Below are 24,683 nucleotides of genomic sequence, written 5' to 3' on the forward strand. Positions count from 1 at the left end.
ATACAGATCAGTTGCAGATATGGGCAGAGAATTGGCAGATGGAGATTAACCCAGATAAATGAGAGCTGTTGCACTGTGGTAGGACAAATGAAAACACGGAGTACACTGTTAAGGGCAAGATTATTAACAGTGCTGCTGAGCAGAGAAACCTTGGGATCAAATTTCACAGCTCTATGGAAGTGGCTACACAGGCCAATAATGTGGATAAGAAGGCTTTTGGAATGCTTGATTCTATTAGTTGAGACTTGAGTTCAAAAGTCAGGAGGTTTTGATCAAAGTACATATATGTCACTTTATACTAACTGGTTCAGGAGCGTGCCATTTGCAGGGTAATAACTGTTCCTGAGCCTGGTGACGTGGGACCAAAGGCTCCTGTACCTCTTGCCTGATGGTGGCAGTGAGAGGAGAGCATGGCCTGGGTGCTGGGGGATTCTTGATGATGGATGCTGCTTTCTTGTGATAACGCTGCTTGTAAATGTGCTCAGTGGTGTATTGTTTTGTACATCTTCAATAGGTTCTGTCTTTGTAAAACTGAAAATTGTAAATAAAGTATTAAGTGATTTTTAGAACCGTTAACACGTGTACGGGGCCTCCATTGTTTGCGGATCTCTTGCTGCTGCAGCAGTGAAGATCAAGCAGTGAATGTTGACATGTTTTTGTTACACCTCTGGGTCAGATTGCTGTGGGTTGAAATCTCACTCCAGGCCAAGTGGTTCCACTGGAGCAGGGAGGGTGTGTCGTGTGGACGTGATCTGATGTAACGTGAGGTTCTGCAGCCTTCCCAGTCAATGTGAAGAAACCAATGGTGCCACCTCGGGGAAAACAGCGCAATCAAACTATCCCTGGATCAACTTCACTAAAGCAGATGATGTGGTCACGTTGCCATGTGTGGGAGCTTGTTAGCTGGACATTGGTTACAGCACTCTCTACATTACCATAAGACCCATACAGTAAAGGAGTGGAATTAGCCCATTTGGCCCATTGAGTCTGCTCTGCTATTTCATCATGGCTGATCCATTTCTCTCTGAGCCTCAATCTCCTGCCTTCTCCCTGTAACTCTTCATGCCCTTCCTAACATCAGTTCCCACGGACCCAAATATTCTTCACTGGATGGGAGGTGCTTTGGGAAGTTGGGAAAGAGCCACTATTGTGAAACTTCTCATTTGTGCTTGGTAACATTTTCCAATTTGCCCTTTTCATCCACTCTTATGTCTTGTCCTGGAAGATTCATTTTTGCTACAGATTACTGTTTCTTCACATGAAATCCTATTGAGAGTTAGAACATCTCCATCAAATCCTCTCTTAATCCTCTCTCCCCAGGGGAGCAGTTCCTCAATTCCCATTATCCCCATGGAATTGAAGTCTTCCAACCCTGTGACTATTCAAGTAATTCTCTTCTCATCATCTCTCATGTCCTCATACAGTAAGCTACATGTAACTGAGCACAGTATTCCAGCGGGGGCTGAATCTGTACTATAAGATGTGTCAGCATCCCTCAATATCCTTATTGTTCCATTCTTTGTCACTGAATAAATCAAAGGATCAGAAAGTTGGTATGGTGATACCTGAATGGATCATTTTATTAAACAGTGTATTGAGGTAGTACAAGGTACAACAATAACAGAATGCAGAATTACAGAGAATTGCTGTGCAGGCAGACAATAACTGTAAGACCAAGGTGAAGTAGATTGTGAGGTCAAGATCCCGAGGGAAATTGGGTTTCATTACAGCCGCACCAGGAAGAATAGTGCAATATAAAACCATAAATAATTAAATAGTAATAAGTTAATCCAGTAAATAAATCCAGGACCAGCCTATTGGCTCAGGGTGTCTGACACTCCAAGGGAGGAGTTGTAACGTTTGATGGCCACAGGCAGGAATGACTTCCTGTGCCGCTCAGTGTTACATCTCGGTGGAATGAGTCTCTGGCTGAATGTACTCCTGTGCCTAACCAGTACATTATGGAGTGGATGGGAGTCATTGTCCAAGATGGCATGCAACTTGGACAGCATCCTCTTTTCAGACACCACCGTCAGAGAGTCCAGTTCCACCCCCACAACATCACTGGCCTGACGAATGAGTTTGTTGATTCTGTTGATGTCTGCTACCCTCAGCCTGCTGCCCCTGAATTTTTAACCACATCAACTAGTCTGTCAACCTTCAAGGATTTCCATGAAAACACTACCACCTCTATCCCTGCTTCCACAACTCCGATGCATTGAGCTGTCCTGATATCACAACCATTTCACTTACACATTGAGTTTAGATTGATTCTCATTCTTCCATCCAACCAGTGCAGTTTTCCACTTCTCCACACCGACAATCCCAGCCAGGCTCCCCCAGTTAGTTCACAGCCTTAGGAGTCTGTTTCCCCCCAGCTCACTGCTGACTGCATCCCTGATTTCACATCAATCATTTAACTCCGCTTCCCATTCCAACATGTCAGACTATGGCCTCCTCTCCTGTCGTAATGACACCAGACTCAGGCTGGAGGAGCAACACCTTATATTTTGTCTTGATAGTCACTAACCTGATAGCATGAATATGGATTTCTTGAAGTTCCGGTAATGCCCCCTCCCCCCACGCCCGCTCTCTTTCACCATTTCTCATTCCCATTTTTCCCTCTCTTAGCTTATCTCCTTACCTGCCTATCACCTTGCTCTTGTGCTCCTCCCCCGTTACTTTCGTTCATGACCTCTGCCCTCTCCTATCACTTTCCCCTTCTCCAGCCCCGAATCTCTTTAACCAATCAACTTCCCAGCACTTTACTTCACCCCTTCCCCTTGCCAGTTTCACCTATCACCTTGTGGTTCTTCCTCCCCTCCCTACACTTTCTTATTCTGACTCCTCATCTTCTTTCAGACTCGTTGAAAGGTCTCAGCCCAAAATATCGATTCAACTATTTTCCACAGTTGCTGCTGGCCTGCTAAGTTCCTCCAGTATTTTGTGTGTTTGCTTGCATTTCCAGCTTCTCTCTTGTTTGTGATCATACCCATCAGCTCTTGTGAACCGAGTACCTCTGGACTCCTCTTTCCTGTTCCCTAAAATGATTCCGGTGCCAATGAGAATTTTGCCAGATGATCAAGGATTGAATTTCTCACCGGAAGCTGAGAGCTGAAATGAGTGCAGTGTTGTTCTCACTCAGGGTGAGACAAGTTACAGCTGCAGAGCACCATGTTCCCACTGTTGGAGGGAAGGATTTTCCAGGCTCCAGTCTACAGCAGGGACACAGAACCTGCCCTCACAGTCACCTCTGGAACTGAAGGCTGCCGTCTCCCTTCTAACTGACCGGATGTTTTTCAGCTTCAACTTCACGCCCTGGTCTGAGAATTTGTAATTCCTGCATTTCTCCAAGATCCTAAAATGGACAGAATGTGTTTGTTATTCATGATGACAAATCTTCACTTTGTTCACTGAGATAAAGATGGGACAGAGTGACGGGCAGAGTGGGGGGGGGGGGGTGGGACGAGGGAGAGGCAGAGGTGACTAATTAGACATAATTGATGTTACAAAGGGGTCAGACAGAGACAACCACTTTCTGCAGAACCAGACACAGACTGGGAGAAATGATAAATATCCATAATCGTGTCCAAACAAGAATGTCATGAAACACTAAGGGATACCGTCCATTAAATTAAATTTAACCAGATATTATCGACAGTAACAGAGGTCATGATTCCCACTGACCCATGTGTCAATAAATGAGAGAGAGTGGTATTATAAATACAGCAGGAAGATTCCAGTGAGTTTATACATGTGTGAATTGAGAGAGGGAGAAATAACAGTGAATTTACAAACTGTTTGAACACAAGAAAACTGCAGGAATTTATATGAACAAAATACCTGTTCTATTTCAGCACGGTTGTTCTCACTAGTTCCTTCATTTCTACCTGTAATGAATGAAATAATCCCTTATAAGTTCTAGATGAATGATGTACATTGTTGAAGATTATTTCTTGCTATTTTAACCGACCATTTATTCTCAGCTGAGTCACAGATTTGTACAGCACAGAAACAGGCCCTTTGGCCCATCTCATCATGCTGAGTTTTTGACCATCGACACCAATCCCATTTGTCACTAGGAGGTCTAAACCCTTTGAAACCATGTCTATTTAAATGCCTTTCTAAATCCTTCTTGTAATATTAAACATAACATGCCCTCCTCTGTCAGTATGTTCGAGACGTCTATCATTCTCTATTTTAAAAACTAATCCCACACATCTCCTTCAAATCTCATTCCTCTCAGCCTAAAGTTGTTTTTGATACCCCTGACATACCATGGGAAATGATTTTCACTCTCTATCCCATTTGTGCCTTTCACAACCTTGTATGCTTATAAAGGTCACTCCTCAGCTGCCTTCACTCCAGGGAAACCAAGCCCAGCCGATGCAATCTCTCCCCAGAACCAAACTCCTCCAATCCAGCAACATCCTGGCGAATCTCCTCTGTACTCTCTCCAGTGCAACCACATCCTTCCTGTAGTGTTGTGACCAGAACTACACACAGTACTCCCAGTCTGGCCTATTCAGTGTTTTGTAAAGTTGCAATGTAGAATCATAGAGAATACAGCACGGGTACAGGCCCTTCAGCCCAACCAGTCCATGCTGACCACACTGTTCTCCCAGCTCGTAACAATTTACTGTATTTGTCCCATATCCCTCCAAGCACTGTCCCTGAATGTACTGATCCAAGTATTTCCCAGATGAAAAGATTGTACTTCCCACAACCATTTCCTCTAGCAGTTCATTCCATCTACTCACCAACCTCTGCGTGAAAAAGTTTCTTTCAGATCCCTGTTAAATCTTTCCTCTCTCATCCGAAATCTCTGCCCCCTAGTTTTGGGCTCCCCTCCCTAGGGAAGGCTGATTCCATCCACCTTATCTATGTTTTTCATTATTTTAGACATTTCTACAAGGCCTCATTCCCCCATGTTCCAGTCCATAAAGACTTAGCCTGGCCAAACTCTCCCTATAACTCTAGTCTTGGCAATATCCTCGAAAATATTTTCTGCATTCGTTTTAGTTTAATTACATCTTTCCTATAACAGGCTGAACAAAACTGTACACAGTACTCCAAGTGTGGCCTTACCAATGACATACAACTGCAGCATAATGTCCCAACTCCTCTACTCAATGTTCTGACTGAAGATGGTCAGCATGCTAAATGCCCCTTTCACCACCCTGTCTACCTGTGACACCACTTTCAGTGAACGATGTACTTGTACTCCGAGGTCTCTCTGTTCCATTACCCTCCCTGGTGTCCGACTATTCAGAGTACCAGTCCCACACTGGTTTGACATTCCAAAATAAATCCAATAACTTATACTTATCTCTATTGAAATCTATTTGCTACTTCTCAGCCCACTTCTGTAAATGATCAGTATCACTGTGCAATCTATGATAACCTTCTCACGATCATCAACGTCTCCTCATTTTGTGTCATCTGCATATTTGCTGACCAAGCCTTGTGTATTCACATCCAAATCATTCTGTAAATAATGAATAACAAGGGTCCCAACACTGACCCATAGAGCCCACCACTAATCACTGGTCTCCATTCCCAGACACAACCTTTAAACAACCCCTGATTTCTACCTAAAAAATCATTTTGAATTCACCCAGATCACTCTCCCTGGATTCCATGGGACTTAAACTTCCAAGTGGGACCGTGAACACATTGCAAAGGTCAAAGTCGACAACATCCACTGCCCTACTCTCATCGACATCTTTAGTTACTCTTTCAAGTAATTCCCTGGCTTCTTGTTACTCCTCTTAAACAATGGAATGACAGTAGCCACTTTGCAGTCTTTGGGAGTTTCACCTGTAAAAATGAAGCAAATTTCTCAACGGCCTCTACAATCTCTTATCTAGCTCCCATACAGTCTGATGATATACTCAGTCAAACCCTGAGAATTTATCCACATAAAAATGCACATAATCCAATTCAATCCCCTGTTTGATTCTGCCTAATTCCCACAAATTTAACACAGCTGAGTTTTGGACCCTAACATGTGGACCAATGCTTGTTTTTCCATCACCATCTTAAAACTACAAGAACTGTGGTCACCAGAGCCAAAGTGCCCCCTGACTGCCACCTCAGTTACTTGCCCTGCCCCATTCTCCAAGAGGAGGTCCAGTATTGCACCCTCTGTCTAGGTCTCAGGAAACTTTTCAAAGATGAGAGATTGCTCAATGTCATTTCGTATTCACAAGTGTAAGGAGAACAAAATGATTATTACTCTGGATCCAATGCAGCACCAAAAAATACAGAAGATGAAGAACACATTATTAATAATAACATACACAAAATATCTATAAATACACAGACAGCTTAAATGCATAAATTGATTGTATATCCATAAAGTGGCACTGGGTTATACATAATGTCCGTGATGGGAAATAATAAAGTAGTGGTGGAGTTAGCGGGTGGAGGTGTCGGTCAGCTTGGGGAAAGTAACTGTTTTTGAGTCTGGTGGTCCTGGCGTGGATGCTACGTAAACATGAGCGAGTCTGCAGATGCTTAAAGTCCAAAATGACACACACACACAATGTTAGAGGAACACAGCAGGTCAGGCACCATCTTTGGAAATGAATAAACAGTTGATGTTTTGGACTGAGAGCCTTCTTCAGGAATAAGAAAGAAGGGGGATGATGCCAGAATAAAAAGGTGGGGGGAGGGGCAAGCTGGAAGTTGACAGGTGAAGCCAGGTGGGTAGGAAAGGTAAAGGGCTGGAGAAGAAGTAATCTGATAGGAGAGGAGAATGGACCACAGGAGAAAGGGAAGGAGGTGGGGACCCAGGGGGAGTGATAGGCAGGTGACAAGAAGTGAAAGGCCAGAGTGGGGAATAGATGTAGAAGGGAGGGCGAGGGAAATATCACCAGAAGAATGAATTGATGTTCATGCATAAGTGCTGCACTTCATCTGTGAATCTGCTGGGGTGATCTATTGTGTCCGGTGTTCTCAGTGTGGCCTCCTGTACATCAGTGAGACGGTTGTAAACTGGGGGATCCCTTCGTTGAGCACCTCTGCTCCATCCACCTAAAGCGGAAATTCCCAGTGGCCAAACATAATTCTCATTCCCATTTCCAATCCGACGTGTCAGTCCATGGCCACCGGACACAATAAACAACCCCAGCGGATTGACAGCTGTAGTGTTGCCTCACTGGAGGGAATGGAGGTGAGGGAGGAGGTGAATGGGCTGGTGTAGTGTTGCCTCACTGGAGGGAATGGAGGTGAGGGAGGAGGTGAATGGGCAGGTGTAGTGTTGCCTCACTGGAGGGAATGGAGGTGAGGGAGGAGGTGAATGGGCAGGTGTAGTGTTGCCTCACTGGAGGGAATGGAGGTGAGGGAGGAGGTGAATAGGCAGGTGTAGTGTTGCCTCACTGGAGGGAATGGAGTGAGGGAGGAGGTGAATGGGCAGGTGTAGAGTTGCCTCACTGGAGGGAATGGAGGTGAGGGAGGAGGTGAATGGGCAGGTGTAGTGTTGCCTCACTGGAAGGAATGGAGGTGAGGGAGGAGGTGAATGGGCAGGTGTAGTGTTGCCTCACTGGAGGGAATGGAGGTGAGGGAGGAGGTGAATGGGCAGGTGTAGTGTTGCCTCACTGGAGGGAATGGAGGTGAGGGAGGAGGTGAATGGGCTGGTGTAGTGTTGCCTCACTGGAGGGAATGGAGGTGAGGGAGGAGGTGAATGGGCAGGTGTAGTGTTGCTTCACTGGAAGGAATGGAGGTGAGGGAGGAGGTGAATGGGCAGGTGTAGTGTTGCCTCACTGGAGGGAATGGAGTGAGGGAGGAGGTGAATGGGCAGGTGTAGTGTTGCCTCACTGGAGGGAATGGAGGTGAGGGAGGAGGTGAATGGGCAGGTGTAGTGTTGCCTCACTGGAGGGAATGGAGGTGAGGGAGGAGGTGAATGGACAGGTGTAGTGTTGCCTCACTGGAAGGAATGGAGGTGAGGGAGGAGGTGAATGGGCAGGTGTAGTGTTGCCTCACAGGAAGGAATGGAGGTGAGGGAGGTGAATGGATAGGTGTAGTGTTGCCTCACTGGAGGGAATGGAGGTGAGGGAGGAGGTGAATGGGCAGGTGTAGTGTTGCCTCACTGGAGGGAATGGAGGTGAGGGAGGAGGTGAATGGGCAGGTGTAGTGTTGCCTCACTGGAGGGAATGGAGGTGAGGGAGGAGGTGAATGGGCAGGTGTAGTGTTGCCTCACTGGAGGGAATGGAGGTGAGGGAGGAGGTGAATGATCAGGTGTAGTGTTGCCTCACTGGAGGGAATGGAGGTGAGGGAGGAGGTGAATGGACAGGTGTAGTGTTGCCTCACTGGAGGGAATGGAGGTGAGGGAGGAGGTGAATGATCAGGTGTAGTGTTGCCTCACTGGAGGGAATGGAGGTGAGGGAGGAGGTGAATGGACAGGTGTAGTGTTGCCTCACTGGAGGGAATGGAGGTGAGGGAGGAGATGAATGGATAGGTGTAGTGTTGCCTCGCTGGAGGGAATGGAGGTGAGGGAGGAGGTGAATGGACAGGTGTAGTGTTGCCTCACTGGAGGGAATGGAGGTGAGGGAGGAGGTGAATGGATAGGTGTAGTGTTGCCTCACTGGAGGGAATGGAGGTGAGGGAGGAGGTGAATGATCAGGTGTAGTGTTGCCTCAATGGAGGGAATGGAGGTGAGGGAGGAGGTGAATGGACAGGTGTAGTGTTGCCTCACAGGAAGGAATGGAGGTGAGGGAGGTGAATGGATAGGTGTAGTGTTGCCTCACTGGAGGGAATGGAGGTGAGGGAGGAGGTGAATGGGCAGTTGTAGTGTTGCCTCACTGGAGGGAGTGGAGGTGAGGGAGGAGGTGAATGGGCAGGTGTAGTGTTGCCTCACTGGAGGGAATGGAGGTGAGGGAGGAGGTGAATGGATAGGTGTAATGTTGCCTCACTGGAGGGAATGGAGGTGAGGGAGAAGGTGAATGGACAGGTGTAGTGTTGCCTCACTGGAGGGAATGGAAGTGAGGGAGGAGGTGAATGGGCAGGTGTAGTGTTGCCTCACTGGAAGGAATGGAGGTGAGGGAGGAGGTGAATGGGCAGGTGTAGTGTTGCCTCACTGGAGGGAATGGAGGTGAGGGAGGAGGTGAATGGACAGGTGTAGTGTTGCCTCACTAGAGGGAATGGAGGTGAGGGAGGAGGTGAATGGGCAGGTGTAGCACTTAGGCTGCTTACAGGGTTAAGTGCTGGGAAGGGATGGGTGGGGAGGGACTATTTTATATCTGGGTAGCCTCCAACATTATGGCATGAATATCAATTTCCTCTTCTGGTAATTTTTTCCCTTCCCTTCCCTTCTTCACTCTGGCCTTTTACCTTCTCACCTGCCGATCACTTCTCCTGGGTTCCCTTCTCCTTCCCTTTCTCCTCTGGTCCACTTTCCTCTGCTATAAGATTCCTTCTACTCTCATCCTTTATCATTCCCACCGACTCAGCTTCAATTATCACCTTCAAGCTGGCCTCCGTCCCCTCCTCCTCCCCCCACTTTGTTATTCTGGCATCTTCCCCCTTTCTCATCAACCCAGAAGAAGGCTCTCAGCCCGAAACATTGACTGTTCATTAATTTCCATAGTTGCTGCCTGACCTGCTGAGTTCCTCTGGCATCTTGTGTGTTTTGCTGTGAATGTTAAGTAGCCTCCTCTCTGATGGGAGTTGGACAATCAGTCCATGAGCAGCGTGTGTGTGATCCTTCATGATGTTACTGATCCTTTTCCCACACCGTACTCTACACACGATATGTCATTGATGGCAGGTAGGCTGGGTCCAGTGACGGGTTGGTCAGTTTTAACTCTCCATCGTGGAGCTTCCTGTTCACCGCAGTGCAGTTTCCGTACCAAGCAGTGATGCAGCTTGTTAGGCTGCCCCCTACTGTGGAATGACGTGAGTATGGATGTGCAAAGTCCAGCTCTGTCAGACTCCTCGGAAAAATGAGGCATTGGTGAGCTTTCCTGCCGTGTAGGATGTGTTCTGGGACCATGAGAGGGTGTGTGTGATGTGCACTCCCAGGAGTTTGAAATGATGTTCTACCCATACGGCTTCACTCAACGAACCTCCAAGGATGTCAATCCTAATCACTGATGCTATGTCCTCCCTGATCAAAAGGCAACATCCCCTCCTCGTTTATCTGTACCTCTGTCCGTAAGACCAGAACACATAGGAGAAGAATTAGGCCATTTGGCCCATCGAGTCGATAATCCTTCATTCCTCGAATCATCCTTCTGAACCTCCTCTGGACCCTCTCCCATGCCAGCACATCTTTTCTAAGATGAAGGGCCCAAAACTGTTCACAATACTCAAGTTGAGGCCTCAGCAGTGCTTTATAAAACCTCAGCATCTCGTCCTTTCTCTTGTATTCCAGACCTCTTGAAATGAATGCTAACATGGCATTTGCCTTCCTCAACACTGACTCAACCTGTAATTTAACTTTTAGGCTGTTCTGCACAAAAACTCCCAAGTCCCTTTGCATCTCAGATTTTGCGATATCCTCCCCATTTAGAAAATAGTCCGCACATTTATTTCTACTACCAAAGTGCATGACTATGCATTTTCCAACATTGTATTTCATTTGCCACTTTCTTGCCCGTTCTCCTAATTTGTCTAAGTCCTTCTGCATTCTACCTGTTTCCTCAAAACTACTTCCCTCCCCACTAATCCTCGTATCATCTGCAAACTTGGCAACAAAGCCATCTATTCCATCATCAAAATAATTTATATACAGCATCAAAAGAAGACACCACTAGTCACTGGCAGCCAAGCGAAAAGTATTTTTTATTCCCTCTCACTGCCTCCTATCAATCAGAGAATGCTCTAACCATGCTAGTATCTTTCCTGTAATATCAGGGGCTCTTAACTTGGGAAGCAGCCTCATGTGTGGCACCTTGTCAAAGGCCTTCTGAAAGTCCAAAGATACAACTTCCACAGCATCCATTTATCTATCCTACTTGTAAGAATTTCAACAGGCTCATCAGTCAATTTTCCCTGAAGGAAACCATCCTGACTTTGTACTATCTTGTCCTGTGATATCACCTCATCCTAAACAATTGACTCTAACATCTTGCCAACCACTGAGGTCAAGCTAACTGGTCTATAAATTCCTTCTTCTGCCTTCCTCCTTTCTTAAAGTGTGGAGTGACACTTGCAATTTTCCAGCTCTCTAGTTCCATGCTAGAGTTCAATGATTTTTGAAAGATTTTTTCTAATGCCACCACAATCTCTAACACTATATCTTTCAGAACCCTAGGGTGCAGTTCATCTGGTCCAGGTGACTTATATACCTTTAGGTCTCTCAGCTCTTTGAGCACCTTCTCTCTTGTAATATTAACTGCATCCACTTCTCTTCCTTCACACACTACAACATCAGGCATACTGCTAGTGTCTTCCACAGTGAAGACTGATGCAAAATACTCATTTATTTCATCAGCCATCTCCTTGTCCGCCGTTATTATTTCTCCTGCCTCATCTTCTCACGGTCCTATATCTAATCTCATCTCTCTTTTATTTTTAACATACTTGAAGAAAATTTGACTAAGTATTCTTTTCCTTCTCTTTATCCTGATATCCTGGCTATCCTGAACACAAAACTTGCTCTTGTAAATTACTGCTTTATCCCAGGTGTTGCTCCTGCTCAGAGTTCTATCCCACCCCGAAACGTTCTTGCGAGGATATTGGCCCCTCTCTGGTTCGAGTGTAACCTGTCCCTCTTGTACAGGTTGCTTTCATCCCCAGAAGAAATCCCAAGAACCTAAACCTTTCCCCCTGCTCCAGCATCTCAGCCATGAATTCATCCGGCCTGTCTTTCTATTTCTGACCTTGCTTGGTGTCCCAAATTATAAAGAAAAGCATGCCATGTATGTTCTCCACACTGTCAACCAATGTTCCTTCTTAGAGATCTATGAACTTGGAATCATGGTCCAACTTCCACCCTGCCCTTAAATTCATTTGGTCCATTTCTGACACATCTCTCTCTCTCTCTCTTTTCTTGATCTCTTTGTCTCCATGTCTGGGAATAAGCTGTCTATTGATATATTTTGTAAACCTACCGAATCCCACAGTACCTTCGCTGTACTTCCTCCCAACTTGTCTTCCGTAAAAATGCCGTTCCCTTCTATCAGTTCCTTTGTGTCCATGTGGTGGTGCTTTCTTTTCTGGGATATCAGAGATGTCCCACTTCTTCAAGGAACAGGGTTTCCCTTCCTCCACAAATGACGCTTCCCTCACTCGCATCTCCTCCATTTTGCAGGCATCTGCCCTTCACACATCATCTCAGTGCCTTAATACTGCCTGAGTTCTTATTGTCTTCACCTCCCACCCATGGAACTCTGCATCCAGCAGATCATTCTCTGCACCATCCACCATCACGGTGACCAACCATTTCAATTCCAGTCTCCCTTCTGACTTGTCAGTCCATGGTCTCCTCCACTGCCATGATGAGGCAACTCTCAGGTTGGAGGAGCAACACCTCCTATTCCATATGGATAGCCTCCAACCTGATGGCATGAAAACTGATTCCTCTGACTTCAAGTAATTTTCCTCCCTCCCCTTCCTTCTTCTATTTGCCACTGTGCTCCCCTCTCCTCACCTGCCTATTACCCCTCTTCTTTTCCTTTCTTCCTCTCTCTTCTCATATCATGTTCCTTCTCCAGCCCTTTGCCCTTTCTACTTAGCACCTCCCAGCATCTTCCTGCATCCCCCTCCTGCACCCACCTGGCTTCACATATCACCTTCGAGCTTGTTCTCCTTCCCCTTCCCCTCTTCCTTTTCCTGGCTTCTTCCCCCTTCTTTCCAGTCCTGATTAAATGTCTCAGCTGAGACATCGACTGTTTATTAATTTTCATAGTTGCTGCCTGACCTGCTGAGTTTCTCCAGTATTTTGTGTGTGTTGCTATGAACTTGGAATCCTCAGTCTCTCTGCTCAACATTTCTACCATGTACTGCAGATGTCCAAGTCCTATTTCAACTCTACAAAATGGATGACCTTGTACTTGTCAGAATTAACTTCCATTTGCTAATACACTACCCAACTTTCCGTCTGACCCACACCTTATTGCAGACTTGGATAACTTTCCTAACCATCCACAACACCACCAATTCTCATTCATCTGTAAACTTACTAATCATACCTCCTACACTCATAACTAAGTCAATATCACAATGTGCAGAAGCCCTACAACCATTCACTACTGTACACAACTAGCTGCAGACTTCAAATCAGAAAAAAACATTCTTCCAACACAACCTCTGCCTTCTGTCACCAAGCTGATTTTGGATCCCTTTCGCTGGATCACCTTGGATCCCAGGTATGTTAGGCTTCTGGATCAGCCTCTCATGTGGGACCATGTCAAATGACTTACTAAAGTCCACATGGAGAACTTCTATCACAATGCCTCCAGCAATCTTCTTTGCCATCTCCTCAGATTAGAGAGATACGGTTTTCTTGACATTGGGCCTTACTGACAATCTCTAATCAGATCCTGATCTCTCCAATCATACACAACTCCCATGACTTGAATTCTCTCCAATAATTTCCATGCAGGCACAGATGGAAATCACTCAAACTCAAATTGAAAGTTCTGGACTTCCACAGTCCATCAGGAGTCCCAAACCCCATCAGCTCACCTACTCAGAGATCCCAGCACCTCTGTGCAGAACCTCCAACAGAATCCAGCAAAATCTGAGCCAGAACTGTTCCCGACTGACAGCAGCCAGCTAGGACAGATTTGATAATGTGCTGGAGAATTCCCCTCAACTGCTCCCTTTAAAATCTTAAGTGATCGTGAGACCAGGGGAAAGTTTTCACAGTGATTGAGATCTTTAGTAAAAGCTTTGATTTTGATACTTACTGCAAACTGGAAAGGATCTCGACAATGTTATAATAACTGTGACCCCTAATAGAGTCAATATGATCCAGAGTGAAATGTTGGTCTTGCAGCTTTGATCTGAAATGTACAGAAGTGAACCCACTGAGTAAATTCACACAGATTCTCCACACCCACTCCCAGTCTAAACGTACATTTAACACCGTCATCTGTCCAATGGCATTTATGAGACAAAGCAACAAGTTAATTACACAACAAGGTAAATTTATTATCAAAATATGCACACGTCACCATTTACTAACTTAAGATTCACTTTCTTGCAGGAATTCACAGTAGAACAGAGATATACAATAGAAACAACGAATAACAACACACAAACACAGACAGACAAACAATCAAATTGAGAAGACTGCTGAACGGTCTCAGCCAGAAACGTTGACTGTACTCTTTCCCATAGATGCTGCCTGGCCTGCTGAGTTCCTCCAGCATTTTGTGTGTGTGTTTGCATTCCCAGCATCTGCAGATTTTCTCTTGTTCATTTAAATGCATTTAATTTATTAAATGCAAACACAAAACTAGTTCCCAGAAAGAGGTAAACATGTGAAACTTGTAAAATTCCCCACACACCAAGATTATGTCATCCATAACAGCTACACAGTCAGCACTAATTACACTGCAAAAGGAAAATGCTAACACTACCTTCTCTCTCCTTCACTAACTCACCTTCTCCCTCCTCCTCCAACCCTGATAGTCCTTCCCTCTCTCCTCATTCTCCATCAGTCAGATAACTCTTTCCCCTTCTCTCCCACTCCTCCATCTGTCATCAGACACACACACACCACCCCGACTGGTTCCCCTCTCCCACTCCTCCATCTGTCCATCACACACACACACACACACACCACCCCGACTGGTTCCCCTCTCCCACTCCTCCATCTGTCCATCACACACACACACACACACACACCACCCCGACTGGTTCCCCTCTCCCACTCCTCCATCTGTCCATCACACACACACACACACACCACCCCGACTGGTTCCCCTCTCCCACTCCTCCATCTGTCCATCACACACACACACACACTATTTCCCCTCCCCCCCCATTCCATGTTCTACTTTCCCCTCGAATCAGATTCAATCACCTTCTATCCTTTGCCATTTCCACCCATCACCTTCCCGTTCTGGTGCGAACCCCAGTCTCCCCTCCTATATCTGACCATTATCCCTCCTCGCCTGGATCCACCCATCGCCTTCCCGTTCTGGTGTGAACCCCACTCTCCCCTCCTATATCTGACCGTTATCCCTCCTCACCTGGATCCACCCGTCACCTTCCCGTTCTGGTGTGAACCCCACTCTCCCCTCCTATATCTGACCATTATCCCTCCTCACCTGGATCCACCCATCGCCTTCCCGTTCTGGTGTGAACCCCACTCTCCCCTCCTATATCTGACCGTTATCCCTCCTCACCCGGATCCACCTGTCTCCTTCCCGTTCTGGTGCGAACCCCACTCTCCCCTCCTATATCTGACCGTTATCCCTCCTCACCCGGATCCACCTGTCTCCTTCCCGTTCTGGTGTGAACCCCACTCTCCCCTCCTATATCTGAACATTATCCCTCCTCACCTGGATCCACCCGTCTCCTGCCAGAGTTTGATCTGCACCTTCTCTCTCCACCCTCTTATTCCGGCCATATTCTCTCGATCTGTCAGACCAGATCCACATCTGCTTGTCCTCAGATGGTGAGGGTGAGTGTCCCTCGGGAACCTCTGCTGTTCTCATGGTAACACTGGGATGGACTCCAGGATACTGACCCAGTGACAATAAACTGCCTCCCTGTCTTCACCTGATACCTGATACCATTACTATCTGGTCATTATTGAGCTGTAACCCAGTGACAGGCATTTACAAGTCACGGAGATGGTGATTGGTGAGATTGACCCTCCATTTCCTGGTGATAGCTGGACAGTGACACACACTCGGAAGGCTCTCGTGGTCAGCACATGATCACAGACCTGGAACAGGAGCAGGTGATTGAGAGCCTGAGCTGTTCAAAAGGACCAAGGGGGACCTGTGAGACAACTTCACATGGATAAAGTGACTGATATTTGTGGGGTGGGGACTGGGACTGGAATCCCAGGGTCCAGATGAAGCTCTGGGAAATCCACACCTCACTGAAATGGAGATCAGCAGAGTCAACTGAAGGAGCTGGGTGAAGGGGAACAAAGCAACACCAGCAGAGTCAATGGTTGTTGTTGGGCTGGTTGGGTGTACTGAAGTTTCCAAATCCTGAACACCTTGACCAGCAGAAACAGTTTCTAATCAACCAGTCAGTCACTGTTCACATCCTGAAAACTGTAACTACTTCATATCCAAACCGTCCAGTGCACTGTAATTATTGCACTCCTTAACTGTCTAGTGCACCCTGGTTTCTGTAATCTCTGCATGTAATTTAACATTCCATCAAATTCCTGCACTGAGCACCACAGCGACCATTTTAATGTAATTTAAAAATATTTGTGCACATACCTTTAGACACAATCCAGCAAATGAGGGCAGTGAGGATGAAGACAAGAGCCACAATGTTACAAGTATTCAGGCACCACCACCACTGCTTGTCGTCTAGAGTCCACAGGGAGAAATGAACAACAACATTAGAACTGTTTCGAACTGTTTCAAAACCGATCAACACAAACAGTTCTACATATGTTTCAGTGGACAAGTGTTCCAGGTAACAGACATGGACTGGGATTGGTCAGGTCGGCTGAAATAATGAATGTCCTAAACATGAGACAATCCCACCAGGTTGGAAAAGGACCAGGTGTCAGAGCAATGCAGTGAGGGAGTGTCAGAGAGTTCACTCCACTGTCAGTGTGTGGAGATCCCCAGAGAGACTGAAGACCTGCAGTTAGTTCTGGAAATATATTGTAAAACCTGGGTATCCATTATCCTCAGGCCGTGAAGATGGAAATGGCAGGAAGACTGCAGTCTCTCTGTGTACACACTGAGCCAATGAGACAAGACCCCACTGTAAATAAGCTCAGTAGTATTATCCCAGTGATCAAGTTCAGCAATTGACATGGTCCTACCAGTCAGCCAATCAGGATGGTGGAATTGGGAGAAGGTTCTGGAAAAATGTGGGTGGAGAGACATTTGTGACAGACACTGGTGGCGTTCTTGGTCTTTTGGGGGAGATGGAGAGAGGAGAGGATCGGGAAAGGCAGCCGCAGGATTCGATCCGACGGGAAGGTGTGATTCAAAGGAGTCCAGGATGGGAAGTTCTACTGGAGATTGGTGATGAGGAGTTGGTGCCGTGAGTGAGGGACACACCAGATTTCAGAAGATATGATCTCCAACACTGCACATTTCAGCATCTGCTGAAACTGAAGGAAGCTGGAATTATCAAGGAGTCCTCATGTGTCAAGGTAAAAATGTGTTGACTATTGGGACACTGAACCGACGTACAGTCCCTGACCAATATACTGTTCCACGGATCGAGGGTGCTCTGGCCTGCCTGGTTGGAGCAAATTGGTTTAGTGTGCTGGACCTAAGGAGTGGGTATTATCAGATACCCATTAGTGAAGCTGACAAGGAGCAGACAACATTCAGATGTCCACTTGGATTCTTTCAGTTTGAGAGAATGCCCCAGGGCATTTCAGGAGCACAGCTACTTTCCAACATGCCATGGAGAACACTGTTGGGACAATAAACTTGCTTGAGGTACTGGTGTACATGGATGATCTCATAGTGTTCGATTCCACACTGGAGGAACACAAGATGAGGCTACTGAAGCTGCCAGACCACCTGAAAACTGAAGGGTTAAAACTGTCACTGGACAAATGCCAGTTCTGCAAGATGTCTGTCAATTACATCTGGCATGTAATCTCTCAGGATGGAATAGCTATGTATCTGTCCAAGGTTGAGGCGGTGACCACACGGCCAAGGTCCAAGAATGTGAGAGCTCTACGCTCATCCCTTGGATTCTGTGAGTTATACCAGAGATTTGTGCAGGATTACTCCAAAGTAAGCCACCCTTTGAATCAGCTTCTGTGTGGTTACCCTCCCCCCCCCGGGGAATAAAGGGAGGAGAACAAAAGGAGAAAAAGGTAATGTTTATCTTTGCCCTTCAGAGCCTCTCAGGGAAAGATGGGATGCTAAATGTGAAGATTCTTTCAGCTGCTGAAAGAGCTGCTGACTAAAGCACCTGTGTTGGCCTTTGCAAACCCCCAGCTGCCGTATGTCCTGCATGCTGACACCAGCACCAAGGGCTTAGGGGGTGTTCTACATCAGGACCATGGCAAAGGGTTGAGACATATTGCTTTTGTCACCCTCTGAATGAAACTACCCTGCACACAAATTGGGTTGTGGTGGATAAGTTAGGTGACTAACTATATGGTGCCAAGTTGGAGGTGAGGTCAGACAACAATCCTGACCTTGGTGAAGTTGGATGCCACGGGTCACCGTTGGTCAGCAGCATTGTCTGTTTATGATTTCAGCCTGAAATATCGGCTGGGGAATCAGAACATTGATGTGGATTCATTGTCTCGATGGTCACATGAGGTTCTGGAAATGGACGGAGAGTGGGAGAGTGTTCCTGCCTCTGGTGTTAAAGCAATGTGCCAGCTTTCTACCACAGGGAAATCAGCAGCAAGGTTGTGGCAGGATAGAGCTGTGGATCATTTGGGAGCTTCGGGTTGTGCCATTCCACAAGTTTATTGTAACATGACAGCTCTGGATACAAAGCAGTTGCCTGCCTTGAGTCCTGTGGAATTGGCAGTAGCCCAGAAGGTCATGGAAGAAAGAAAAGGGGAGAAGAGCACCGGAGGGAGGTGATGGGCAGGCAAGGAGAAAAGCTGAGGGAGGAAAAAGGGGACAGGGTATGGTGAAGGAGAGTGGAGGACATTACCGTAAGATTGAGAAATTGATGTTCATGACATCAGGTTGGAGGCTATCCAGACGGAATATAAGTTGTTGTTCCTCCAACCTGAGTGTGGCCTCAGCGTGACTAGAGGAGGCCATGGATTGACATATCAGAATGGGAATGGGAAGTGGAATTAAATGGGTGGCCACTGGGAGGTCCCGCTTCTTCTGGCAGATGGAGCGTAGATGCTCAGTGAAACGGGATACCAGTCTACGTCAGGTCTCACTGATATAAAGGAGGCCACATCAGGAGCATAGGATACAGTATATGACAGGTGTCGCCTCACCTGGAAAGACAGTTTGGCGCCCCGAATTATAGTGAGGGACTTGCAAGGATAAGTGCCAAGAGGGAGATCAGTGGGGAGGGATGAATGGACAAGGGAGTTGCCTTCCCTGTGGAAAGCAGAAAATGGGCGGGGGGGGGGGGGAGGGAAAGATGTACTTGGTGGTGGGATCCTGTTGGAGATGGCAGAAGCTCCAGAGAATTATGTGCTGGATGTGATGTCTGGCGGGGTGGTAGGTGAGGACGAGGGATCCTATCTCTGGCAGGGTGGCATGAGGAAGGGGTAAGATGGGCTGAGAAATGGCAGATGGAATTTGTTGCAGACAAGTGGAGTCACAGGCAGATAGAGACATAAAGACAACTTTTGGCACTTTGGCCTTCACAAATCAAAGTGCTGAGTACCGGAGATGGGATGCTATGTTGAAGTTGTACAAGACGTTGGTGAGGACTAATTTGGAGTATTGCGTGCAGTTTTGGTCACCTACCTACAGGAAAGATGTAAACAAGGTTGAGAGAGTGCAGAGGAAATTTACACTCTGAGAGACCTGAGTGATATGGAAAGATTGGTCAGGTTAGGATTATATTCCCTGGAATGTAGAATATTGAGAGATTTGACAGGGGTAGAGACAGGGTAAATGCAAACAGGCCTTTTCCACTGATGTCGGGTGGGACAACAATCAAGAGTTCACAGGTTAAGGGTGAAAGGTGAAAAGTTTAAGGGGAACATGAAAGTCGTGAGAGCATGGAAGATGCTGTCAGCACAAGTGGAGCTTGCAAGCTTGATTCCAATATTGAAGAAAAGTTTGGATCGGTACATGGACGGTGGGGGTATGGAGGGCTATGGTCCTGGTGCAGGTCAATGGGGGTTTAAATGGTTTGGCACCACTTCATATCTCAACGGGTCAGTCATGTAGGACAATTGCATTCTGGGTATCACAGGAATCCAGAGACTCTGTGGGGATGGGGGGGGGGTTGTGGGAGGAGTTCATTTTGTCAACATGAGTCACTCGGTATTTCTGCTGAAATGCAAATTAGACAATAACAGGTACCTGGGTATTCTTTCCTTGACCAGCACGTGAATATAATAGCATACGCTGTAGCAAACACCAGTCCCACCATCGATGTAACGGCAACTCCTACATCCTCTGGTCTGAGGCCTGCAATTAAAAACAGTTGAATTACTGTGTCTGTAACCAAATCAAGGTGATAAGAGGAGAGAATGCTGCCCCTTGAACAGAAGGCTGATGCCCACATGAACTGAAAAACTCAGCTAATTTCCTGTGAAGAGGGACAGCAGTGACCTTCTCCAATTTCACACACCTTTCATCACACTCTGTTCAAGAGCAGATCTCTGCCAATGATCTCGTGCAGTCAGTGTGGGAGGGGATGTGGAACGTGGTTTATACTGAGCAAGGCCGAACAAAAAGCAGTGTGACAGAAACCGACAAGCTGATGAGTGATGCTGGTTTCATATTTCCTCATGATACAGAGGGACGTCACTGACACTTTGTCAGTTCTCAGAGCAAATCTCATCAACCCCATTCCCAACCACCCCCCTATTTCCCTGCAACCTATTTCTTGTCCGTGCTTCACCTGCTACTTGCTGAGGATTCCCAGTAGATTCAGTTTTTAATTCCAGGAGCAGGTGATTTAGTCCCTCGAACTGTTCATGGCTGACAAATGACCCAGCTCCACACGGCCAGTGTTACGGAGGCTTTGTGGGGACGGGGATTGAGACCAGAACCCCGGAATCCAGATACAGATCTGGGAAATCTACACCACACTCACTCAAATGGCAAAACTAAAACAGAGAATCAGCAGAGTCACGGGAAGGAGTGGAGGGAGGGGGAAAGAAAATCAGCACCGGTAGAATAAATGGAAACATAGAAAACCTACAGCACAATACAGGCCCTTCGGCCCACAAAGCTGTGCCGAACACGTCCTTACTATAGAAATTACATAGAGTTACCCATAGCCCTCTATTTTTCTAAGTTCCATGTACCGATCCAGGAGTCTCTTCAAAGACACCACCACCATCGTCGCCAGCCCATTCCACACTCTCACCACTCTCTGAGTAAAAAATTTACCCCTGACATCTAATCTGTACCTACTTCCAAGCACCTTAAAACTGTGCCCTCTTGTGCTAGCCATTTCACCCCTGGGGAAAAAGCCTCTGACCAGCCACACGATCAATGCCTCTCATCAACTTATACACTTCTATCAGGTCACCTCTCAAGAAGAAAAAGCCAAGTACACTCAACCTGCTTTCATAAGGCATGCTCCCCAATCTAGGCAACATCCTTGTAAATCTCCTCTACACTCTCTCTACAGTATCCACATCCTTCTTGTAGTGAGGTGACCTGAAATGAGCACAGTACTCCAAGTGGGGTCTGACCAGGGACCTATATAGCTGTGACATTACCAATCGGCTCCTAAACTCAATCCCAAGATTGATGAAGGCCAATGAACTGTCTGCCTTCTTAACCAGTGTCAACCTGTGTAGCAGCTTTGAGTGTCCTAAGGACTCAAACCCCAAGATCCCTCTGACCCTCCACACTGCTAAGATTCTTAAAGTTAATACTATATTCTGCCATCGTATTTGACCTACCAAAATGAACCACTTCACTCTTATCTGGGTTGAACTTCATCTGCCACTTCTCAGCTCAGTTTTGCAACCTTTCAATGTCCCGTTGCAACCTCTGACAGCCCTCCACACTATCCACAACACCCCCAACCTTTGTGTCATCAGCAAATTTCTAACCCATCCCTCCACTTCCTCATTCAGGTCATTTATAAAAATCAGGAAGAGTAAGGGTCCCAGAACAGATCCCTGAGGCACACCACTGGTCACCGGCCTTCATGCAGAATATGACCCGTCTACAACCACTCTTTGCCTTCTGTGGACAAGCCAATTCTGGTTCACAAAGCAAAGTCCCCTTGGATCCCATCCCTCCATACTTTTTCAATAAGCCTTGCATGGGTTAACTTATCAAATGCCTTGCTAAAATCCATATACACTACATCTACTGCTCTACCGTCATCAATGTGTTTAGTCAATCCTCAAAAAATTCAATGTATTGCGTGTTAATCAAAATGGCTTCTTTGTTAAAAGTAAAACTGCTTCTTTGTTATGCTGACTGGTGAGAGAGTGTTGTCTTGCAGAGCATTCTCGAAGCTTCAAGCAGTTTGTTTAGTTTTAGAATTGCTGATAACGGGGATTGTATTCATTTGTTGACCAATGAGGGAATGTTATTTTGTCTTGTGGGTCAGGGAGCGGGGTTTTCGCGGTCTTTTTCGGGGAGTGAGGAAAAAGACGCTGAAGAAGGTGGACGTGTGCCGCACTGCTCGGTTGACCACTGGGGTGGTCCCAGGTGCAAGGACGTGGAGGTCGGAGGCAAGCGATGAGGGGTCGAACGGTTCGATGGTTGCGCTCCAACCATGTGCACTAAACTGACTGAACTCTGATAAGTTTGGTGCCTTTTACTTTCTTTTCTTTTCTTTCATATATACTGTGACTTTCGTAATCACTTAGTTCTAGTAAAATCTTTAAAGTATATCCTATAACGGTATCTGGTGTGAGTTTGATATTGTGTGTGCGTTGCTGCATTAACTTGATTTCCACAGCACCTGCGTTTACGGGAGGCAGGGTTGGAGAGCGGCTGGAATTTTTCCCCCTAGACATATACCTGCCGGTTGGGCAAGTGTTACATCAATCAGGCTCGTAAGACACAACCTGCCTTTGACAAAGCAATGCTGACTATTCCTAATCATATTATGCCTCTCAGGATCTTGTCCACCAACTTATCAACCACTGAAGTAAAACTCACTGGTCTATAATTTCCTGAGCTATCTCTTCTCCCTTTCTTGAATAATGGAACAACATCCACAACCCTCCAATCCTCTGGAACCTCTTCCTTCCTTATTGATGATGCAAAAATCATTGCCGAGGCTCAGCAATCTGCTCCCTCGCCTCTCACAGTAGCCTGGGGTACATCCCGTTCAGTCTGGATCACTTACCCAACGATGCTTTCCAAAAACTCCTGCACATCCTCTTCCTTAATATCTACATGCTCAAGCTTTTCAGTCCACTGTAAGCCATCCCTACAATCGTCAAGCTCATTTTCCACAGTGAATACTGAAGCAAAGTTTTCATTAAGTACCTCTGCTATCTCCTCCGGTTCCATAAACATTTTTCCATTGTCACATGTGATTGGTCATATTCTCTCACGTCTTTTCCTCTTGTTCTTATCATACTTGTAGAGTGCCTTGGGGTTTTCCTTAATCCTGCCCACCAAGGCCTTCTCATGGCCCCTTCTGGCTCTCCTAATTTCTTTCTTAAGCTCCTTCCTGCTAGCCTTATAATCTTTTAGCTCTCTATCATTACCTAGCTTTTTGAACCTTTCATAAGCTCTTTTTTTTTCTTCTTGACTAGATTTACAACAACCTTGGTACACCACGGTTCCTGTACCCTACCATCTTTTCCGTCTCACTGGAACGTACCAATGCAAAACTCCACACATACATTCCCTGAACATTTGCCACATTTCTGCTGTGCATTTCCATGAGAACATCTGTTCCCAATTTATGCTTCCAAATTCCTGTCTGATAGCCTCATAATTCCCCTTACTCCAATTTAACGCTTTCCTAACTTGTCTGTTCCTATCCCTCTCCAATACTATGGTAAAGGAGATAGAATTGTGACCACTATTTCCAAAATGCTCTCCCACTGAGAGATCTGACACCTGAGCAGGTTCATTTCCCAATACTGGATCAAGTACAGCCTCTCCTCTTGTAGGCTTATCTACATACTGTGTCAAGAAATCTTCTTGAACACACCTAACAAACTCCACCCCATCTAAACCCCTTGCCCTAGAATGATGCAAATCAACATTTGGGAAATTAAAATCTCCCACACACGATGACCCTATTATTATGCCACCTTTCCAAAATCTGTATCTCTATCTGCTCCTCAATGTCCCTGTTACTATTGGGTGCTCTATAAAAAAGCACCCAGCACAGTTATTGACCCCTTCCTGTTCCTAACTTACACCCACAGAGACTCCACAGACAATCCTTCCATGACTTCCTCCTTTTCTGCAGCCATGACACCATCACTGATGAGCAGTGCCATGCTCCCAACTCTCTTGCCTCCGTCCCTTTACTTTCCGAAACATCTATTGCCCGGCACTCCAAGTAACCATTCTTGTCCCTGCACCATCCAAGTCTCTGTAATGGCCACAGCATCATAGCTCCAAGTACTGATGTACACTCTAAGCTCATCCTCTTTGTTCACAATACTCCTTGCATTGAAGTACAAACCCATTTCCAGAAAAGTTGGGATATTTTCCAAAATGCAATAAAAACAAAATTCACGTGAACCTTTATTTAACTGACAAAAGTACAAAGAAAAGATTTTCACTAGTTTTACTGACCAACTTAATTGTATTTTGTAAATATACACAAACGTAGAATTTGATGGCTGCAACACACTCAACAAAAGTTGGGACAGAGGCATGTTTACCATTGTGTTACATCAACTTTCCTTTTAATAACATTTTTTAATCATTTTGGAACTGAGGATACTAATTGTAGTAGATTTGCAATTGGAAACTTTGTCCATTCTTGCTTGATATAAGACTTCAGCTGCT

At 46.1% G+C, this 24,683-nt stretch overlaps 1 protein-coding gene across 5 annotated transcripts in view; it reads right to left on the bottom strand.

Annotated features, from left to right (window-relative positions):
* Positions 1-1,555: 1,555 nt before the first annotated feature.
* Positions 1,556-24,683, bottom strand: part of LOC132394528 (uncharacterized) — a 102,542-nt gene continuing 79,414 nt past the window's right edge. For all 5 annotated transcript variants that reach the window (XM_059970808.1, XM_059970806.1, XM_059970809.1 and 2 more), the window contains 5 exons: positions 20,085-20,192; positions 16,362-16,454; positions 13,857-13,952; positions 3,844-3,890; positions 1,556-3,358 (listed from right to left, as the gene is read on the bottom strand). In XM_059970808.1, the coding sequence (XP_059826791.1) occupies positions 3,281-3,358; positions 3,844-3,890; positions 13,857-13,952; positions 16,362-16,454; positions 20,085-20,192 (422 nt within the window). In that variant the 3' untranslated portion in view covers positions 1,556-3,280. The remainder of the gene's footprint in view (positions 3,359-3,843; positions 3,891-13,856; positions 13,953-16,361; positions 16,455-20,084; positions 20,193-24,683) is intronic.

This window comes from Hypanus sabinus, chromosome 5, assembly GCF_030144855.1.
Source record: "Hypanus sabinus isolate sHypSab1 chromosome 5, sHypSab1.hap1, whole genome shotgun sequence".
Taxonomy (NCBI): Eukaryota; Metazoa; Chordata; class Chondrichthyes; order Myliobatiformes; family Dasyatidae; genus Hypanus; species Hypanus sabinus.